Genomic DNA, 23,222 nt, shown 5'->3' with positions numbered 1-23,222 from the left:
TTGAAACTGACGGTGAAAGGTTAAATGGTTGATTTCAAATAGTTTAGGAGGTTAATTTACCAAAAAATTAGTTGGGAGAGTCAATTTCAACTAAGGTAGTTTACCCCTAGAAAGTTAAGTCATCCACGAACCCAGCAGCTAAAGGACGTTGAACTCGACCTGCAAACTTCCCACCATTAACCTAAACACACCTTCTCTCTCTTAGGGTTTCGCAGAGAGCTCCCTAGGGTTTTTTGGTAACTTGCGGTGGATGCTAGCCGCTGTGTATGTGCCATTGGGGTTGCTAGGGTTTTATGAATATTTTTTTAATACAGTTGTCCAAAAATAAAACTATGCATGTGTAAGTTTCTCTTATATTGCTGGTCCCAAGTCCAGATAAAAGAGGAGGGGGAGGGCATCAGGTAATCGACAGCCGACACTTCTATCTTACGTCGAATCCTTATGATAATGAATTATGAACGAAATTGCACTAAAGAGCGCAATGACATTCTAGGATTCATATAGCCGATCCAACTTAGTGGCAAAACGCTTTGTTGTTGTTGTCCAACGTCCAACAATAACATATATTTATGCATATATACAGCAAATGACTCGTATACACATCTGTTTTCATAGATTTTGGGTACACAAAATTACAAAATTTAGAGTCACTTTGTTGCGGGTTTACTCTGTAACCTCCATTATACAAAGCTTGTTGGAAGGAAAGGCCTTTAAAGCGCTGTAAATCGAACAACCGAACTCATAAGAGTTAGGAGAGCTGGGGGTCACGTCCACCCACTCTTTTCCCGCCATCTCAACATGCGAATTTTGCTTCGGAGTTGCATAGAACTGGAGTTTATCAATTTGTTTCGTCAACTTCGTCATCAAGTTTGTTGAGAATATAAAGTCAAAACTTTCCTCGTAGTCCTTTCTGCCTTTGAAGATTTGGATCCCGACGTCAGATTTCCACAAGTTACCAAAACCAAGAAATAGTGAGTTCGCACCTAAGTGTCCAGGATTGGTGCTGCAAACCTGAAAGAGGGAGCAGAAGCAATGAATCAAATAGGAGAAAATGTGCTCACGGGATGAAATGATCAACGATGCAAGCAGGCACAGTATTAATACGAAGCCTATGCGTGGCATAGGTACTTATTGTTGGAAATTGTTGGAAAATATTAAGATTTTAATTTATTTGAATATTTGGTTTTCTGGACTTAACCCGTTAGCATTAGGATTTTGATTTCTTACCTTTTAGGATTAGGGTTAGTTTATTATAAATAACATGCTTGTTATTCATTTGAGAAAAAAGTTAATCACAATGTAGCCTCTTAGGGTTTTGTAGCCGTTTGAGCATTCTTATTTGTTTAATAATATTATTATTTTGTTAACCTTGTTCGTTCCGCACTCTGATATTCAACTCTTATAACTGCAGCATGTGAAACACTAATACTGTAATCTGCTAGACAGTTTGGCATATGCTGAGCCGGTTGACAAATGCATTAGCATTGGGGAAAGCTAATGCAAAGGCCATGGCACCGTTAAAAAATGCTTTGAAATGACAAAAAAGAAAATGAAGCATCAGTCCACCAAGGAAAGACCCGTTGGAAAACTTCACAGATATGAATATAGAGTACTTCAGATACTGTCAACTCCAGCATAGGCAGGTTATACGTAAATTAGGTGCTTTACATGTTTATCGTATGTAATACATGTCTGAACTGGAGCAAATAAAATCATACATGTTGGTTCTTAAACATTTTTTTTAAAACTACGTAATGAACTATAACGAATTTCGCTAACCTCAATATACTCCACGCCCATTTCACTGAGATTCTCTGGAACATTGTTTGATGAAAGCAAACTGAAAACTCCGCCAGATCCAACAGGCAATTGAAGTATTTCCCAGTGTGATTTCATCAAAATCTTATGCTTCTTCTCTTCTTCCACTGAAATTGCTGACAACTGGAAGTTTCTCTTCCTCTAAGAACCAGACCTGTAAAGGGTTCAAAGGGAGCATAAGGGATGAGCAAATACCCATTGGTTATGGGCCTATTTAAATTAAACGATTACGGTTATGGGTAACCGTTTAGATAAATAAACGGTTATGGCTATAACCGTTTACCCGCGAAATTTAAATGGACGATTATGGGTATTAACCACGGTTATAAACGGTAACCGTTTACCCATTTTATATATGTTCTCGATCCAATAATATTTAGTACCCAATAAATTAACAAGGAATTCATCGGTCATTCTCTCAATAACACTACTACAGGAATGATGATTCTCATCATCAAGGAATTGGCCAAATTAATTTAAATTCATTGCGGGTAACCGTGAAATTGACAGAAATGCTTTGACATAAATGTCTTATAAACAATTTTTGTAACCCAATAATACTTAGAAAATATTATATTTACCTTTATTGGTAACAATTAAAAATATCGTCCGTAAACTATTATTTCAATTATTGGAATAGTATAAGGACTTAAAAAATTAAAATATGGAAATATATGATGAATGTACCTATAACGGTGTTTAATTGTCAAAAAAAAATTATGACAATTTTTTTTAATTTTCAAGTTGTTAAAAAACATGTAGACGGGTAAAAAAAGGTAATGGTAAAAACAAAGAAGATAAACGGGTTAAAAATGATAAATGGGTAAACGGGTATTAAACGGTTACGGTTAAATGGGTATGCGGTTATGAGTATGGTTAACCGTTTATAAACGGTTATAGGTATGGGTATAACCGTTTAGGCAATTACCCAACGGGTAAACGGTTATGCGGGAATGAGCATAAACGGTTATGAGTAAATTAACCGCGGTTACCCGCCCGCATAACCATTGCCCACCCCTAAGCATAAGGAAGCATATACAAAATTACAAAATCAAACTCCAGTTACTCGAGATTCTTTTTAAGACAAAGAAACCCTCCAATATGAAGAAGTAAGACGCATGTACAGCACAGTATTCTAAATAGGATGATTAGTTTCATTTCTAGCTTAAGCTCTCTCAACAATTTCTTTCCTCTTCCTTGTGGAAACATTGTCCTAATTGAGAAAGACAATGCAAGTTAGAAATGTGGTGCGAAAACTAAATCGGAATTCAGAGGCAAAACAAAGGTCCTTGGTTTACCTGTTGTGCATCATCAGCAGTTGAAGCTCTTTGACATTGCGCACAACGAACTTCTTGAAATGATTGGGAAGGTAATGGCGAGTCTTCTTGTCTGACCCATAACCAATATTGGGCATGAGAACACGTCCCTTGAACTTTCTCCTAACACGAGAATCAATACCCTTTGGTCTTCTCCAGCTGGGCTGTGAAACCAAAAATTTATGAAAATGATCATTCGGAGCAATTTACAAGAAGGAAATGAAAAAGTGAATGCTTGCAGGGTTCAAGTAACAGAAAGCTGTTGAGAATCAAAGCTAAATGTGTCGCAAAGACCTGTAAACTTTAATGTACGTCTTGTTAAATGAAATGTCCAGCCACAGATAATAAAACTGGACATCAGAAACCATAGGCAAACGACTCCTAAAACGATACCACACCAATGCATGTTCACACACACGACCCCCCATATTACACACAAACCGACAAACGGAGCAATCACAATGTATGAACTAACTGTTCAAACTGCAATCTCAGTCGAAAGATGGTGATTTTTAACTTAATAATCACAGGATGTCATTAACGTTAAATATTTGCGTCACGGGCAGACTTAGGTTGTGTAGTCAAATTAGGATTTGGTAGGATTTTAATATACTTTAGCGGGGTGTAGTTAAATTTGGATTTGAGAGGATTTTAAAAGACTTTAAAATCTTAGTGTAGTCAATTAAAAGATTTTAAAGGATTTTAGAATCCATTCAAATCTAGGTGTAGTCAATTAAAAGATTTTAGAATCTATCCAAATCTAAGTGTGTTTATACCATATTTAGGGCCTCGTATTTAGATCTCGTACAAATACTCGGGGGACTTAAATGTAATTATGTGATAAAGGAAGGGGCAAATATGTAATAAGTGAGGAGTCCTTATTCTATAAAAGGACCCCTCACCCTCACAATTGAGGGGAGGCTCATTCTCACCATCAGAGGCCATTTCTGAAGCCTCTCACCCCCTCTCAAAGCTCCTCACATCCCCTAAGCTCTCTCTCCCTCTTCAACAGAGAAATACAATACAATCAGTGTGGACATAGCCCAAACCTTGGGGTGAACCACGATACATTTTGTGTTATTTACATTTACTTGCAGATCCACGGTCGGATTTACGTTGTTCCAAGACCATCCGGTTTTGTGCATCAACATTTGGCGCCGTCTGTGGGAAGCGACACGAAAAACTATGTCGGTTCTTTCATTTTTTTTCATCTCCACCTTGAATCTGCAAAATCACAAAAACCCAAAGACAAAAAAAATCAAAATCTTAAACACTCCTCACAAGCCCACAGGGAAGAAAAAGGGCGTTGCTTTTTGGGTTTTGGGTTTTCAGGAAACCCAGGGGATCAAACCTTTCTCCATCCTCTGTTCTCTCTAACTCTCCCTGGTCGACGAAGACTGGGCTATCAATTTACCTACCATTCATTCAACCAAATTATATTCAACGATTGAGCTTTCTTTGCCATCAATTTGCCTATCCGTCCATCTGCATGCCTCCGAATCCGATTGCAATTTCCAATTTCTGGAATTTCAGATCCTGGCTCTCCACCGTCATCCTCACCAACCCCAACCACCGCGTCAACGACAGACCTACTGATGCAAATCGCGAGACTGGTGGGGCCCAAAGACGACACCTTCTTCTTTTGCTCTCATCTCCAAACCCGCAGATCCAAGCCCTCGAAGGTGCAGGTGTACAGCCAAATGAGGACGTGTACTCAAGCCTGACAAGTTCTCGGTCGGGCGGGTCACGGCACATAAGCGGTGGCTTCTGGCTTTCCTCGTCATGCTCTCCGCCTCAAACAAGTTCTCTCCAGACCACCTTCTGGACTGCCTCAACATAGAAACTGAACACGAAGCACTCAATCTTGCAGACATGGTCGAAGCTTCGACGTACACGTGATAATGGCCAGGTACAAAAAGCGAAGCAGAAGCTACAGCCCTCGTCGGCGCAGTCGGACTCCGTCTTCGGACGCAAGCGATACGACGACGAGCCGCGTGATCGACACTGTGACAGTAGGTCTCACAGAGACCGTAGTTCTCTCGCCCCTTTCGATTTGCTCGTTTGCAATCTCCCTCTCGACGCTAGGTGTGAAGCCCTTGAGTGGGGACTTCCCTCTTCAGCCGAGCACAGAAAGTACGCAGGAGACGGCAACGAGGGCCCGGGCAGGCAGTAACCATTCTCGGATTTGGAGCAGGATGTTGGATCGATTGGCGGGTTGAAGAGATAGGGCTAAGCAGAAATGGAGGTGGAAAGAGACAGAGGTGCAAAAGAAAAAGAAAAAGAAAATGGAGGCCCTCCTCGAGAGCACATGGGAGACAATGCAAAAGAAAAAGAAAAAAGTGGTGCAGTCATGGAGGGGTCATGTGCTCACAAAGAAGAAAAGCAAAAGCACTGACAAAAGCAAGGCTATTGGCAGATTTAGATCAAAATACACTGCGCCTACGCAGAAAAAGAAAAAGAAAGTGAAAAGAGAAAGCAAAGGAAAACACACGGAGAAAGCAAAAGTAAGGAATAAACACCCCACCAGAATGATGTAATTTATTATCTTTCGGAGACATATGTATAAACCCCATCAGTGGGTAATATGTATAAACCCATCAGAGGGTAAAAAAAAAAAAAAAAAAAAAAAAAAGGAAAAGCCCAAAACAAATGGGCTGACATGTTGTGGAAGGCGAAGACCCACAAGCTTGAAATAGCACCAACCAGGTGACTAAAAGTACGCCTACTACTCCAAATTATACATGAGCATTACTCATGTCATTCATACATAAACATTCATGAGCATCACTCATGATAATCATACATAAACATTCATGATCATCATTCATGTCAACATTCATGAGCATCACTCATGTTAACATTTCATGAACATCACTCATGACAACATCCATGAGCATCACTCATGTCAATCAACATAAACATTCATGAGCATCACTCATGTCAATCAGCTTCAAAAGCTTCATTTACAGAGCTCTAGCTTCAACAGCTTCATTTACAAAAGCTCCAGTTTCGAAAGCTTCATTTACAGAGCTATAGCTTCAAAGCTTCACTTGCAAAGCTTCACTTACAAAGCTTCAGTGCAGGGTATACAAATACCACATCCGAACAACCGCCACTTCGGCCCATACATGGATTCAATTTGAAGTCTCCAGCCAACATACTCTATTGACCGAAGACTTGGGGGACTACATTATGTACCATATATTGGGCCTCAACTGGGCCTCATAAAAAATACTTGGGGGACTTAACCCATTACTTATGTATTGAGGAGCGAGCCCTTATTCTATAAAAGGGACTTCCTCACTTTCATTAGAGAGCACCCATCATTTATGTACTGAGGAGCGAACCCTTATTTTATAAAAGGGACTCCCTCACCTTCAAATGCCGCAAGCCGAGCCAACCATGGCAACATAAGCCACGAGCCGAGCAGCCTCTCAGCGTGTGCTACTTCTAGTTGAGCGTCATTTCAGATTGAGCACGGCCTTATATCGAACATCAGTTCAAGAACAGCATCTAATTACTTCGGCCCACACATGGACTGAATTTCAAGTCTCCAGCCAAAAGACTCTCTTGACTGAAGACTTAGGGGACTACTGTTTATACCATATTTAGGGCCTCGTATTTAGATCTCGTACAAATACTCGGGGGACTTAAATGTAATTATGTGATAAAGGAAGGGGCAAATATGTAATAAGTGAGGAGTCCTTATTCTATAAAAGGACCCCTCACCCTCACAATTGAGGGGAGGCTCATTCTCACCATCAGAGGCCATTTCTGAAGCCTCTCACCCCCTCTCAAAGCTCCTCACATCCCCTAAGCTCTCTCTCCCTCTTCAACAGAGAAATACAATACAATCAGTGTGGACGTAGCCCAAACCTTGGGGTGAACCACGATACATTTTGTGTTATTTACATTTACTTGCAGATTCACGGTCGGATTTACGTTGTTCCAAGACCTCCGGTTTTGTGCATCAACACAAAAAATTACTCTTCCCGCGTTTTTAACTTGTTTAGTTAATGACTAACCTTCAAGAACTTGAATTAGCTGGAAATGATTGGCAATCTTTCTACCCATCTTGTACAAATGCATTTAGAAGTTAGTCTTATTTATGGTGGAATTCCTCCTCAAATCTTGTCAACCTCAAACTTGTCTAGTAAACTTTTAAACGGAACCATCCCAAAATCGAGTTCCAGGAAACGTAAAAAAAAAAAAAAAAAAAACTAAAACTAAAACTAATTCTAAAAATGTATGTTTTAATCCACATCAACATATTTGACTATTTTTGCGTGCAAACAACAGAAACAAGATAACATGAAGTGAATTTTGAGTTTTAAAAAGTAAAGTGACGACTTTTAAATTCTATGAGCAAAATGAAATCAAAAGTCAAACTGTTCTTAATGATAAAGCTAGAAATGGTTTATTTGTCGAATAATTCAGTCTTTGACGAGATTCCATCTGCGTTGGTGACGTTCCCCAACTAGATTTATCCAAAAAATGCATAAGTAGAGATTGCAAATTAGATTTAGAGAAGATATCACAAAATGCATCAATATTCGGCTTCGGAAAGTCTCCACGCTGCTAATCCAACCAAGACAGCCTATGCCGACGCAACAAAATAGAGGTTGGATTTAGATATCCATGCTTTTGTTTTAGGGTGCGTTTAAAATAGTGATGTGCTATTCATACATCATGTTTTTACTTTCCACATACCCCTTATTAATTTATATTCATTGATATTTTTTAATTCATCCGATCCGACAGCTGAAAACAAAAAAAATGTGAGAGAAGTAAAAAGAGGTGTGTGGATATCACACCCTTTAAAATAACGCAACCTTCTCACATCTCTATAAAACAAAATCATTACATATCATCAGTCAGTAGTCGGTTTCATGATTTTAAAAGATTGAAACATATATATGAAAGCATCACTCGCCATATTTTATTTATTTTTTAAATAATCACTGAGCTCTCTCGTCTTAGGATTTTAAAGGTTATTCTTCTTATCCTTCAGCCACGTCTTCAAATTTTAATACACCTTATGAGTGATGATAAGGAAAACGTCATCTTCAAGTTTGTAAATAGTATTAACTTTGAACGTAGATTTGATGTCTTCATCAAGTAAGTCTTGAGAAGTACTGATTGTTTTTTGTTTGGAAGGAAGGAATGATTCCAACTTTTTTTCTATTTCCCCAAACGAATCGGCAATTTTCTGCACTTAATAAAATCGAAAAAAAATCAGAACTAATGATATTTTAAAAATATTAAGTTCTTAAAAATAAACCGAACTGACTTATATAATGTTTATGTGTTTTTTTTTAGTCGAAGTTTATGCTTAACCAAGTTGCGAGAATAAACCAAAAACGATATTTTGTGATTTTTGTATTGGACCGCTAGTGGATTTGGATTGTACGTATGTGTCAAAACATTCACATACCTAGCCCTAACAAAGCTTTGGTTACAGTTTACATAGTCTGGCAAATGGCAATTCGCATCCAACCTCCCTCCGACTTGCTCTCAAGTTTAGGTTTCCGTTCTTCCAATTTCTAAAAAACAAAATAGCGAAATCGTGACTTCTCCTCTGCTGATAACAATGCAACATGACAATCACAGTAGTAGAAGAACCGCAACCACAAATATTGAAGCCGAATTTTAGGTTTCATTCTCAAGATTGAGGTTGGGTTTATTAGATATCTCAAGCCTCTCATCACATCCTATAAAACAAAATCATTACATAAAAACAATTGGAACAAAATATATTAAAGCCTAATTTACCATAAAATCATTTGTAAATCATCACAGAGCTTTCTAGTTCTAGGATTTAAGTTATTATTCTCTGCCCAATTATGTTCGATCTTGTTGGTGAAGATAATAAAAAAAGAAGTTTTTAAGTGTGCATTGTGCACATTGCATCAACTTTAAGCATATATCTAGACCCTTCATCAATTAGAGCAACAGTCGAATAATATGAACTGAATGCATCATTCATATTCGTCATTCATATCCATCACTTTATAGCTCGCCTCATTTGTGTTATTCATTCATTTTCATTGAAATACATTATCAATCTCTATTTCAATTCCGAGAGAGAACGAAAATGGGACTAACCCACCGGTGACGTTAATTTGAAACGATTAAACAATTAATCAGTAAATTTACCATAAACATATTAACATGCAGTTAGGAAAAAATGGCTGAACACAGCTTTATTTCATTTTGTTTTTATTAAAACTTTGTGTACTTATGCTTTAATTTAACCGCGTGTTATGTTTGTGGTAAACTTACTGATTAACTGTCTTGTTATTTCAAATTAAGGTCAACGATATGTTAGTCCCGTTTTCGTTCTCTCCCGGAACTAATACAAAATGGATAATGTATTTTAAGAGAAATTAATAAATAACACAAAGTATGCAAGCTGTCACGTGATAAATATGAATGACCCATTATTTGACTGTCAATTTGGTTTGTCTCTAAATAAGAATGACTGATTTTTTTCGTTTTCATTTTGGTAGAGAAGTGCCGATTCGTTTGAGGATTCTTCCAAACAAAAAAAATACATGCTCAAAGTTAATATATATGCTCAAAAAAGATTGGAAACACTGCTCGTCTTCCCCAATAAGATGGATTATTATTTGAAGATGTAGATGGATTGTAACCTTTAGAATCATAAGACATAGAGCTCAGTGATCCTTTAGAAAATATTTTATGATGAGTGATGCTTTTATAAAATATTTTAGGATGAGTGATGCTTTTATATGTGTTCCAATCTTATTATACACAATGGAATCAACTACTGGTTGCTAATATTAAATATTTTTGTTTTATAAGGATGTGGTAAAAGGGTTGAGGTATATTAAACGAATATGAAAATCTAAATCCAACATTGATCTTTGTGATCGTTGGTAGAGGCCTTCTTGGCCAAATGAGAAGCATTTGGCCCTATCCAACTCATAGAACACCAAACAATAATAAAGTTTTATCCCACTATATTGGGTTAGTTGTATTAATCTAACAACGTCACCGTGCTCAATTTTACGCCAACTTACCGTCAAAATAATCCAACACAAATAAAAAAATTCCTCCAAAAACAAGCACAAACCCTAAAAAAAAAAAAAGCATAAAATTCCTAGATAAACGGTTGCTTAGATGACCAAAGAAAAGATAAAATCAAGGAAAGAGAGGGAAAAAACAGACCTACTTGTTGAGAAATCTCGCTCAGCTGGTTCCAATAGGGTGCACGCCGTGTGCTGGAAGGGATGTAGGGTTTATATTTTTCTTGTCGAATGATGTAGGGTTTATATGGAGAATAAAGAAATAATGAGGTTGTAAATAATGGCACGTGACATGGCGTGGTTGGTTAAAAATCTTATCGAAATCTATTTTCAAGGATTTTAAATAGATAGTGACACGTGGCGCTACAAGATTAGTTAAAAATATTATCCCAATCTATCCACAAAATTTACACTTTCGAATAATGACATGTGATGCGACGATATTATTTAAAAATCCTATCCGAAATAAAAAATAAAATTATATTCTATATTTTCTAAAAAAAAAATCAATGTCTTAATACGATATGGATGAGAGAGTCAATTTAGTAGTGTGTTGATGCACAAAACCGGATGGTCTTGGAACAACGTAAATCCGACCGTGGATCTGCAATGAAATGTAAATGACACAAGATGTATCGTGGTTCACCCCAAGGTTTGGGCTACGTCCACACTGAATATGTATTTATCTGAGAGTATTTGTGAGAGAAGGAACTCTGTGAGTGAAGAGCTTTGAGAGGGGGTGAGAGGCTTAGGAATTGGCCTCCGAGAGTGAGAGTGAGGCCTCCCCTCAATTGTGAGGGTGAGGGGTCCTTTTATAGAATAAGGACTCCTCACTTATTACATATTTGCCCCTTCCTTTATCACATAATTACATTTAAGTCCCCCGAGTATTTGTACGAGATCTAAATACGAGGCCCTAAATATGGTATAAACAGTAGTCCCCTAAGTCTTCAGTCAAGAGAGTCTTTTGGCTGGAGACTTGAAATTCAGTCCATGTGTGGGCCGAAGTAATTAGATGCTGTTCTTGAACTGATGTTCGATATAAGGCCGTGCTCAATCTGAAATGACGCTCAACTAGAAGTAGCACACGCTGAGAGGCTGCTCGGCTCGTGGCTTATGTTGCCATGGTTGGCTCGGCTTGCGGCGTTTGAAGGTGAGGGAGTCCCTTTTATAAAATAAGGGTTCGCTCCTCAGTACATAAATGATGGGTGCTCTCTAATGAAAGTGAGGAAGTCCCTTTTATAGAATAAGGGCTCGCTCCTCAATACATAAGTAATGGGTTAAGTCCCCCAAGTATTTTTTATGAGGCCCAGTTGAGGCCCAATATATGGTACATAATGTAGTCCCCCAAGTCTTCGGTCAATAGAGTATGTTGGCTGGAGACTTCAAATTGAATCCATGTATGGGCCGAAGTGGCGGTTGTTCGGATGTGGTATTTGTATACCCTGCACTGAAGCTTTGTAAGTGAAGCTTTGCAAGTGAAGCTTTGAAGCTATAGCTCTGTAAATGAAGCTTTCGAAACTGGAGCTTTTGTAAATGAAGCTGTTGAAGCTAGAGCTCTGTAAATGAAGCTTTTGAAGCTGATTGACATGAGTGATGCTCATGAATGTTTATGTTGATTGACATGAGTGATGCTCATGGATGTTGTCATGAGTGATGTTCATGAAATGTTAACATGAGTGATGCTCATGAATGTTGACATGAATGATGATCATGAATGTTTATGTATGATTATCATGAGTGATGCTCATGAATGTTTATGTATGAATGACATGAGTAATGCTCATGTATAATTTGGAGTAGTAGGCGTACTTTTAGTCACCTGGTTGGTGCTATTTCAAGCTTGTGGGTCTTCGCCTTCCACAACATGTCAGCCCATTTGTTTTGGGCTTTTCCTTTTTTTTTTTTTTTTTTTTTTTTTTTTACCCTCTGATGGGTTTATACATATTACCCACTGATGGGGTTTATACATATGTCTCCGAAAGATAATAAATTACATCATTCTGGTGGGGTGTTTATTCCTTACTTTTGCAGTGTTTTTCTGTTGCACTCTCTCTGTTTCTTTATCTGGCAGACATAAGGAATCATAATAATAGGAAGATCTTTTGCTTTTCTTTTTTTCTCTTTTCCTTTTCTGCTTTTCCTTTTGCTTTCTCTTTTTTATCTTTTCCACTGCACGTTTACAGCATGAGTGAGTGCATGGTTGGAGTTCGTGAAGGACCCGTTGGTGGTGCCCGTGCCACTGCTAGTGGATGATTGCTTTTGCCTATTTTTTGATGATGGTGTCCCTTTCTTTTTGAGTTGGTGGTCGACACATTAATTCATCAGATAAAAAAAAATTCTTATGTTCTTTCATCAGCTTTCTCTGTCCACCACCACATTGAACCTTAGCTCCATGATATGGGTCTATCTGAAAAGCAACTTGGGACTGATTGTAACCAGCCCTTCTACTGGATACATGGTGATGTCTCCATTGAAGCCGTGACGTCTCCGAGGGCATGGTGGGCCAGACTTCCACCCGAAAAGCCGCTGGCATCATTCTCCAGATGATCAAGGAAGGAAAAATCACGGGTCGGGCCGTTCTTCTGGCGGGTCAGCCCAGAACCGGCAAGATCGCCATCTGCGTCGTAAAGTTTGATGCAGCTGACGTTGAGGGACTGGAGGAGGACGGCCACTCGCGACGGAGATGGGAGGTTGTTGGCTATGTCCGCCATTGACGGCCCTTTCTGCTCCTCCACAAAGAACCCATGTAGGCCTCATCCTTCCCGCTCTCGTAAATCGCCTTCAGAACCAAGCTCAGATTAAGAGCCAGTGACAGCCCAAGCAAGTTCTTCACTGTGAAAATCCCCAGAAAGTTGGCCATTTTTGTAAAAACAAAGAAATTGGAGGACCGAGAAACAAACCAGAGTGAGTGGGCGTGTGAATTTGAAGAAATCAAACACTGGAGGGAGGATTTATAGCAAAACCCAAATGATGAGAACCAAGTTTGATCGCCAGGTGGACGGTGAAGATTGAAGCTTTGGCTCAGACACCCCGGATTACCAAGGTTGCGCAGATTTTTTCTCAGGAAACGAGAAATCCCAGACCGATTTTCCAGGAAAATCACAGGTTTCTGATGCTAGATCTTGAAGATAATGAAAACCCAATAAGACCAGATTTATATATTTCCATATTTCGGAGAATTTCAATAAGTTATGGATTTTGTCGGATTGGAAAGCAAAAAGTATATATAACCAAAACTAAAAAAAATCAAATCTCACCCCCTAGGATTTCAAATTCTTTAAAATCCATATGAATTTTGTAGGAGTCTTTAATCCTCTTAAATCTTATCAAATCTATCATTTGAGATTATTTTAAAAGACTTTAAAATCCTAGTGTAGTCAATTAAAAGATTTTAAAGAATTTTAGAATCCATTCAAATCTAATCTAGGTGTAGTCAATTAAAAGATTTTCAAATCCATTAAAATCTAGGTGTAGTCAATTAAAATATTTTAAAGGATTTTAGAATCCATCCAAATATAAATGTATTAAAAAATTAAGATTTTGAAAATTTTCAATAAGTTGTGGATTTTGTGGGATTTAAAAGCAAAAAGTATGTATAACCAAAACTAAAAAGAATTCAACCTCATCCCCTAGGATTTCAAATCCTTCCCCCCACAATCCACCACAATCCATTCAAATTCTTTAAAATCCATATGAATTTTGTAAGAGTCTTTAATCCTCTTAAATCTTATCAAATCTATCACTTTTAAAATACTTTAAAATCCTAGTTTGACTACACCCCAAAATCTAAATGTAGTCAGTCAGAATTTTATAAGATGATTTTAAAGGATTTTGAAATCATAGTGTAGTCAAATTAAGATTTGGTATGATTTTAAAGAATACAACAAAATCCATGGGTAGTTAAATATGATTTAAAAAAAATCAGTACAAGTCTAGGGGTAGTCAAAATACTAAAGATTTGTTAGGATTTTAATGATAGAGGAATTTTGATGGATTTCAAGGTGCATCAAGAATCTCACTCTAACCCCCTCAGATTTATTTTCACATTTATAGATAGAAGAGGACCAGTCTCAAACAGAAGAAGAACAAATCTTCCTCCATTTCTCAAGGTATTGCTTTTCTCTTCCAAATTTGTATAATCTTCTTTATTATTTTCATGATGTGTCATGGTGTTTCAATATATAGTTGTTCGTAGCATGTAATCACCGTACGAAATTGGACTCAGTCTTGCCGCTGCAACCGAAAGGCCTGCATGTGTTTTGTTTTCTTATCATTTTGTTGACCACTTCCTGACTTCATGTGAATATAATCTCCAACCTTCCCCTCTAGCTGAGAATGTCTGCTCTAAATTTCTATGTTGCTTTTTGGCTTTTTGGTTTTTTATTTGTTATTTTGTTATTTTATAATATTTTTTGGAATACTTCCAAACAGAAAAAAAAGAGTTAATAATCTTAAGAAAACAAAACAAATTACTAAAAGTGGTAAATGAAAATGGAAATGCAACGAGGATCAGATGGTAGTGCATGTAAGTATTCATCATTCAAATTGCAGAATAGATGGGTGCAAATCATCACTTCTTGTTGCATATCGCTTGAAATTAAAACCTTTTCGAACAAACCAGTAAACTTGTGAACAAGACTGAAGCAAATTCCGTAGATTGCCCACAAATTAACCAATCAAATGGTAAAAACCCAAATTTTTATTGCTAAAAAAGATCAGATAGTCGATCAGTAATTCACCACATTGCAAAGATGCAAGTAAGACGCGGCGAAATAGCTATCCGTCCTCAGAAAATGAAGACAGTCAGGACAGTTGAGCACCCAGGTCCTCAACTGTACCACACTGACCTCACCATCCGAGGGCAGATCTTAGAGCTGGACAGTGTGAAAGGGAAGACCGAAGAGGGTGGAGGAGCAAAAGCAAACGTAACCCCCGGTTAAGAGATCTGGGCGCGGAAGAGAGTGAGGCTTACAGTGTATATGGTTTTTGCTGAGCCGCCGCGCTGCGGATTGTAGCTGGGGCCGTTGTTTTTATAAGTGAAGAGTGGGAGAGGTTGGGGTTGCTACTTGCTAGGGTTTTGTGATTTCGGGGATGGACTAAAATTTGGTCTGTTTGGCTAATGGGTTTAACGTAACCCCGGTTAAGAGATCTGGGCTTGAAAACTGGGTCTAGCCTATTGCTCTGTAGGGCCCAAACATTACCCATCCTATAAATTATTATTTACGCAAGCAAACGTTTCATGCTTGTTTGAGTAATAGCTAATTGAAATTGACCCCTCAAATTATTTTTTTAGTAAATTGACTTCTTAGCTATTTGAAATCAGCCATTTAAAATCTCACCTCACCGTCAGATTTGATGAAACTTCATCCACTTTGCTATCAAAAACTAGCCAGGACCAGTACGTGATTCACTGTTGAGGGTAAATTCATGTTAGTATTTGGTGGCAAAATAGATGAAATTCTATCGAAACTCGACCTGTAAACTTCCCACCATTAACCTAAACACACCTTCTCTCTCTTAGGGTTTCACAGAGAGCTTCCCTAGGATTTTTTGGTAACTTGCAAAGCAAGCTAGCCGCTGTGTATGTGCCATTGGGGTTGCTAGGGTTTTATGAATGACTATTTTTTTGGTACAGTAGTCCAAAAATAACATATATTTATCCATATATACTGAAAAGACTGGTATACACATCTGTTCATATCTTTTGGCTACCCAAAATGACAAGGTTTACTCTGTAACCTCCATTATACAAAGCTTGTTGGAAGGACAGGCCTTTAAAGCGCTGTAAATTGAACAACCGAACTCATAAGAGTTGGGAGAGCTGGGGGTAACGTCCACCGATTCTTTTCCCGCCATCTCAACATGCGAATTTTGCTTCGGAGTTGCATAGAACTGGAGTTTATCAATTTGTTTCGTCAACATCGTCATCAAGTTTGTTGAGAATATAAAGTCAAAACTTTTCTCGTAGTCCTCCTTTCTGCCTTTGAAAATTTGGATCCCGAAGTCAGATTTCCACGAATTAACAAAACCAAGAAGTAGCGAGTTCGCACCTACGTGTCCAGGATTGGTGCTGCAAACCTGAAAGAGGGAGCAGAAATAATGAATCAAGGAGGAGAAAATGTGCTCAAGGGATGAAATGATCAACGATGCAAGCAGGCACAGTATTCATACGAAGTCTATGCGTGGCATAGGTACTTATGACTGCAGCATGTGAAACACTAACACTGTAATCTGCTAGACAGATTGGCATATGCTGAGCTGGTTGACAAATGCATTAGCATTGGGGAAAGCTAATGCAAAGGCCATGGCACCGTTAAAAAATGCTTTCATAAGACTAAAAAGAAAATGAAGCATCAGTCCACCAAGGAAAGACCCGTTGGAAAACTTTACATGTTTATCGTATGTAACATGTCTGAACTAAAACAAATAAAATCATACATGTGAGTTCTTAAAGATTTTTCTATCTTATTCTTAAGTGCGCTCTGAGAATACCCAAACTACGAAATGGACTATAATGAATTTATCTAACCTCAATATACTCCACACCCATTTCACTGAGATTCTCTGGAATATTGTTTGATGAAAGCAAACTGAAAACTCCACCAGATCCAACCGGCAATTGAAGTATTTCCCAAGGGGATTTCATCAAAATCTTATGCTTCTTTTCTTCTTCCACTGAATTGCTGACAACTGGAAGTTTCTCTTCCTCTAAGAACCAGACCTGTGAAAGGTTCAAAGGGAGCACAAGGAAGCATATACAAAAAAAAAAAAAAAACAAAACAAAACAAAACAAACTCCAATTACTCGTGATTTCTTTTTAAGACAAAGAAACCCTCCTATATGAAAAAGAAGTAAGACGTATGTGTACAACACAGTATTCTAAATAGGATGGTTAGTTTATTTCTAGCTTACATACGTACGCACAAACAGGGGTCTGAGGCTCATATCATTAGAGACATGAACATCACAATTAGGTTATGCATTTTAAATTGAAAATGTTGGTCCAATTGGAATGGACAAACTTTTCAACTAGAGCACCATATTCTGTACTATCAGTATAAATAAAGTTAATATAAATTGAAGAGTTGATTATTCAAGGAAATTTTTATGTTCAATTTATACGACCATTGATCCTCTGCAGTGTGAATTACCGTTTCAATGGAGTGCCACGTTGTAACCATTATAAGGTGTGACTATTAATGTGTTTAGTGCTTCTATAGTACCATGCCATGCCATATGCTATGTCAAAATTATCAAGAGATTCTTCACTTGATGCTGTAACTACAAACCTTTTCAGGGACGAAGCCAAAGTAATCATTTTCTGAGAAATGCATCCTTAAAGATTGAACTGTCTGGGCCGAGCAAACCAGAACCAAAGGTACTGACACACGATCTTCCATCTGCAATAACACATATCCCAGTAGACCATACTGTGAAAACATTATCCAAACAAGGCAGTCCCCTGCCACCGCGGAAAGAAAAAGGGGGAAGAGACAATTCTCCCCATTTTTATAATTATTTTCATAAAGCATCAATTGTACTGAAACATGCATCTTATTGGAGAACAATTAAGTACCAAGTGACATTTCTATAATGAAATGGGAGATTGAATACATTCGAGACAACTGAAAATTCAAATATGCACACACTCCATAGTGTATCTTCACAACTAAAAGAAACATTTATAAATGACAAATGTTTGACATTGTTTTTCCCCACTCAAATCTACTTGAGAAAATTTGACTACATTAAGAATATAGTTTAAACTTTAAAATGAAGTGGAAACTGAAACAACAAATTCTTAATATGCACATAACAGAAGAACTCCATCCAGAACTCAAGTGATCACAAATTTGTTCCAAGCTTTACAACTTACGGGAACAAATGGAAAAGTATAGATTATGCATAAAGATGATCAGAAAAACCCTCTCAAGGGAATAAAAGAAAAGAATCAGCATCACCTTTACAAATCTTTGATCGTCACAAAGTAATGTCTGAAGAGAGGACGACATTATTGTCTCAGTGCCATCAGAATTTTCGAGATCAGGGTTAGAGGCCAGTTGTGGTCCTTGCTGATCTCCATTGTCATTTACAACCAAAGCAATGGCAACTTTTCCTTTCGATATGAGATCTAGTCCTTTCTCTTGCAAATGAAGATGTGTACCCAGCTTATCTTTGCTTGCAGAAGACACGAGACATTTCTCTGAAATTTCCAGAGTGCTAGTTGTTTCTCTGGTTTTAAGGGCATTGATCATCTCAGTTACATTCCATCTGAACCAAGAAGTCAGACAAAAGTTCAACAATCAATGACAAGTACATCTGGCAGTAGAGCAGACATCTTATTCAGTCAGTGCACACAGTTTCATAAACAACATAACTTTTTTTTCATATTAGATTTTAATGATTGAGACTGAAATCCATTCCATTTTATGTCAAAATGCTTGAAGCAGAGAAACAAAAAACCAACATGTGAACAAATCATATTACCTTTTGGATGGTATCTGAACATTTTCTAGAGCCTGTTGAAGCAATTTTGAATTTACAGCAACAATCTGATCAGCAAGTAAGCTTCTTTGTGCTTTCTCTCCAAATCTTAACCCATCGAACACATGTTTTTGCTCCATATCACACAGTTTCTTTTTTGCTGCTATGAGGCGCTTTTGCAACTTTTTTCTCTCTTTCCATTCCTGAATCATATGATAAGATTTTAACTAATGGCACAAAAGCCATCGAGTACAATAGCATGATAATTTAAACTTAAAGAAATCGACGGGATATTAATCTACATCTAAATTCACTACAGTAACCTACACTAGTAAGCTTTTCAAAAGTTTTTGTGCAGACAACAACAAGGTGAATGTTCTTTTGCATTTTGTTCACTTGCCTAATCTCCCAGACCCTGCGTAAAGCGGGAGCCTTGTGCACTGGGTACGGCCTAATCTCCTCATAGCTTGCAGTAACAAGAAATATAATCATTTAATCCCATGAAACTCATAAATTCACATATCTAAGTACAAAATCCCATGGATGATATGGGGTTTACGATTTCCATGAGATCATGTTATCGGTAATCCACATTTTAAACCATAGCAAGCCAGGAATTTCCTACTGTAAGTCTGTTATCAGGCCATGATAGGACATTATAACACTATCAATCTACAAAAGTATAATCCAATTAGCCTCCAACACATCAACTGTAACCAAAGTTCCAACTGGTGGGACTTTGACTTAGTTATTCTTTCAAAGAGAATTGAACAAAAAGCTTGATGACATGGACTATAATGCCAAGAAACACCATATTTCTGTATTTTGTGATTTTGGAAAAGGTGGCTCAGTTAATAAGAAATAACAGATATGATGTGTAAAAAAGAGAGTGTGCCTCACAAGTTGGCGCCTTTCCTTCTTGGACCTCTCATCAAAGCGTAAATTTAGTTCCAAGAGTCCCTTTGGAGGTGTAATCTGCATTTCTTTCCTGTTCATATCAACATTTGGAACAATTTCTTCGACAAATGGTATCCACACAAGGTGACCAGATAATCTTGTTCCTGCTGGCTTTGGTTTTCCAGTTGAATCAACAATATTTAGAGATGTATCGAGCATGACCTGTAAAAGATCACTTGCTCCGCTGTTGAAAACATTAACAACACTTCCCACAGGTTCACCAGTTTCCTGAAAACAAGGAACATAGTTACAGCAATAAAAACCCTACATTGAGTTCCGACCATGAATCCATGATGAGAAAAGGAAAGGACAAATTTCTGCGCCAAGTAAGAGAAAGAAAACTGATGAACAAAAGCTAGAGATAAAGTCAGACAAAACATTTTTCCAGAAAAATATTATAGTGAAACATAAATCTGTGAAAAATACTAGATAACCAAATTGTCTCTTCAAAAGAATGAATTTAGTATAAAATGATATTATCACACCAATCTATATTTAGTAGATGTCAGGAACACACACATTTTCATGCACAAAGCTATGTCTTTTGAAAATAAAGGACATTATCAACACGAACCTTAAGAATAACTTTCATCCCAACAAGATCACGAGTATAAATTTCGCCTTCCTCCAACTGCGGCCTATCTTCTTCCCTCACAAGTAAAGCTGAACCAATTAGCTGTCTGGCCTGAAAAATATAACCCCACATAGAGACATTAAAAGTTAATGATTGTGAACACAAAAGCGTAATCAATGTTCTCCCTTACAATAGATTTTACCAAGGAAAGCTTAAACGTAATTCTCAGAGATAGTATACACCATATCTTTTATGTGTGAATAGAACAAAGATGACACCAGACCCAAATTAGTCTATCACCATATCTTTTACGCGTAAACAGAACTAACACAAAATGAAATTTGAAAAAGTGAAACACGGGAATTATTGCATGCACAACCAAAAACAAAAGCCAGCCCTCAATAAGCTCACCTCATCCACCGTTTCAATTCCTCCCAATCTCAGTATCCAACTCTTCTGACCAGGGTGTCCTCTTCCCTCCACCAGCTCAACTTCTTGAATTATTTCTCTGCCCGATACTTGCTGTCTCAACCATCTTTTTCCAGGCTAATTAAATAAAATCAATTTATCCACAATTAGATTATAATATTCGACGAATAAAACCCTCAAACAATCACATTCCAAATCCACTCGAATACATAGTTACCTTGGAAAACCGCAATTCAGGAAATTCAGTACTGGGTTTCACACGAATCTCCCCTTGTAGCCCGTGGACATTCGATATGTACCCAACTTGAGTGAATCCTAACTCCGCCGTCGCAGTCTCAACAATCTCTTCAGAGACTTAAGTGACAAAACACAACAATAAATAAATTTAGCATACAATTGAACATAAGAAAGTACATCAAAATCATCAAAGGCATCCCACATATGTATTCAATTCGGATGAATTCCACGATGGTTTTTCTATCTGGTTCGAAACACCAAATCCACCAAATGGAATTATCATAAACATCCCATCGATTCATCACATTATGCAATACATCTAAACAGATTTTACAATTACATAGTTGCTAATAACAGAGGAAAGCAAAGACTTTAATCATAATTAAGTTACTAAACAAGTTTTTAACTCATAATTACTGGTGCTTCACCTTAATATATGAATTTCTACTGAAAACTTACTAAAAAACTTACTCATTTTTTGAGCTTCTGAGCCACTAAAACCCAAAATTAATTAGACCCAGTAAACAAAATACTGAGATAAACAAAACCCATCAATCAAACACTCCAAAACAAAAAACCCAAAAGAAAATACTCCAATTGATAAGCGAAGAGCAGGTTACCAGTGCTGTGGAGAGGAGGGAGGGCAAGGCGGTAATTGCGCAGACGAGTCAGGGGCAACCGGAGGGGCGAGGGCACTGAGTCGGGACGAGTAGGTCGAGTTTGGAACGGAGCGACGAGTCTGTGAGAGGTCGGGGGAAGAGCCGGAAGTGGATTTGAAGAGCAGAGAATGGAAGAAGCTCTCTGCATTTTTGGCGCTCTCACCCGCCGCAAAGCTCTGTTACACGAGGATAACGGGCTTGATTTTTACATTTAATTTTTAAGGCTAAATAATCAAAATAGTCATTGAGATTTGCATAACCCATTACTTTGGTCCCTAACATTTCAAATCGATAAAAGTATTCTCTGAGATTGTCCATCATCCATCATTTTGATCATTCCGTTAAAAACTCCGTTAAGTGTCCCGGAGCTTTTGGCCAGACGTTTGGACAATTTTCAAAGCTTCGTAACTCAATCGTTTCTTAACCAACTTCGACCCATAATATATCAAAATGAAGACAATAAAGTGTAGAATAATATTATACCATTTGGAAGCCCAATGAATGCCGGAGATGGCCAGAAAATAGCCTCAAAGTTGATTGGTCCGTGGGAAAACTGGAAAACTCTCCGGAAACTAGGTAAACTTTAAACATTCGTAACTTCTTCAATACTCAACGAAATCAAGTGATTCAAAAACAAAAATCATACTTCTCGACAAAAAGAAGAGAATGGTATCTTTGTAGACGTCTAAATCGCTGTGGTTTGTCCGGAAAACGGCTCGAAAATGGCTAACTTGAGACCAATACAGCCACTTTCGAGCTGTTTTCCAGCCAAAACACGGTGATTTATCCATTGAAAAATGTACCATTATCTTCGTCTTGTTGAGAAGTATGATTTTCGTTTTTAAATCACTTGATTTCATTGAGTATTGAAGAAGTTATGAACGTTTAAAGTTTACCCAGTTTCCGGCGAGTTTTCAGTTTTCCATCGGACCAGTCAACTTTAAGGCTATTTTCTAGCTATCTCCGGCAGCCATTGGGCTTCCAAATAGGTATAATCTTATTTTACACTTTCCTATCTTTATTTTGATATATTATGAGTCGAATTTGGTTAATAAACGATTGAGTTACAAAGCTTTGAAAATTGTCCAAACTTCTGGCCAAGAGCTCCGAACACTTAACTGAGTTTTTAACGGAATGACCAAAACGATAGATGATGGACAATTTCAGGGACCACTTTTATCAATTTGAAATGTTAGGAACAAAGTAATGAGTTATGCAAATCTCATAGACCATTTTAGCTATATAACCATCTTTTAATTTGTGTTAATGACGTCCTTGGATTTTTTTTAATTAATTAATTAATTGTTTAACATTTTTGAAAAATAAAGTGAACGGGCTTGCAAGGCTACAGTCACACTCAGTTGTTCAAGGCCCAATGGGCCGTGATTTGTTTTGTCAGTCAATCAAGAAATGTCTCACAAAGAAAAACCAAATGAATTTTCCTTCTTTTTATAAGATCCTCGTACTTGTAAAGGGCGTTGCTTATTTTTAAACTTTTTTGTGTTTATAAAAAAGTGATATTCTTATCATCTATTTATATATCATCTGTATTATCTCTACTAATTAATGAAACCTTTTTTGTCAACTAAAAGAGAGTAAAAAGATAAATTAGTCTTCTATCACACACAAAAAATGATGGGTAATAATGTAATTTCACATGTTCAAATTTTACTGTTTTTTAGTGAAACCTCACATA

The 23,222-nt window shown here is 37.4% G+C and overlaps 1 protein-coding gene and 1 long non-coding RNA gene across 3 annotated transcripts; both read right to left on the bottom strand.

Moving 5' to 3' along the window:
- Positions 1 to 549: 549 nt before the first annotated feature.
- Positions 550 to 21,732, bottom strand: LOC126623555 (uncharacterized). 2 transcript variants are annotated; one of them, XM_050292471.1, is made up of 10 exons: positions 21,488 to 21,732; positions 20,848 to 20,984; positions 20,613 to 20,747; positions 20,202 to 20,312; positions 19,571 to 19,855; positions 18,674 to 18,873; positions 18,148 to 18,457; positions 17,476 to 17,586; positions 16,716 to 16,907; positions 550 to 1,011 (listed from the first exon to the last, which is right to left on the bottom strand). In XM_050292471.1, the coding sequence occupies exons 1-10, from the start codon at positions 21,672 to 21,674 to the stop codon at positions 664 to 666; spliced, it is 2,016 nt and encodes a 671-aa protein (XP_050148428.1). In that variant the 5' UTR covers positions 21,675 to 21,732; the 3' UTR covers positions 550 to 663. The 2 variants fall into 2 exon arrangements, with proteins under 2 accessions (XP_050148428.1, XP_050148427.1); XM_050292470.1 differs by lacking the exon at positions 550 to 1,011 and adding an exon at positions 15,829 to 16,264 and having other exon boundaries at positions 21,488 to 21,730.
- Positions 12,513 to 13,331, bottom strand: LOC126623557 (uncharacterized). The gene is made up of 2 exons (XR_007623795.1): positions 13,087 to 13,331; positions 12,513 to 12,965 (listed from the first exon to the last, which is right to left on the bottom strand). It is a non-coding gene; the product is annotated as an uncharacterized LOC126623557 (long non-coding RNA).
- Positions 21,733 to 23,222: the final 1,490 nt, after the last annotated feature.

The sequence above is a fragment of the Malus sylvestris genome, chromosome 5, assembly GCF_916048215.2.
Source record: "Malus sylvestris chromosome 5, drMalSylv7.2, whole genome shotgun sequence".
NCBI lineage: Eukaryota > Viridiplantae > Streptophyta > Magnoliopsida > Rosales > Rosaceae > Malus > Malus sylvestris.
Note: the sequence above shows the minus strand (reverse complement) of the source record. Positions and strands in the feature narration are given on the sequence as shown.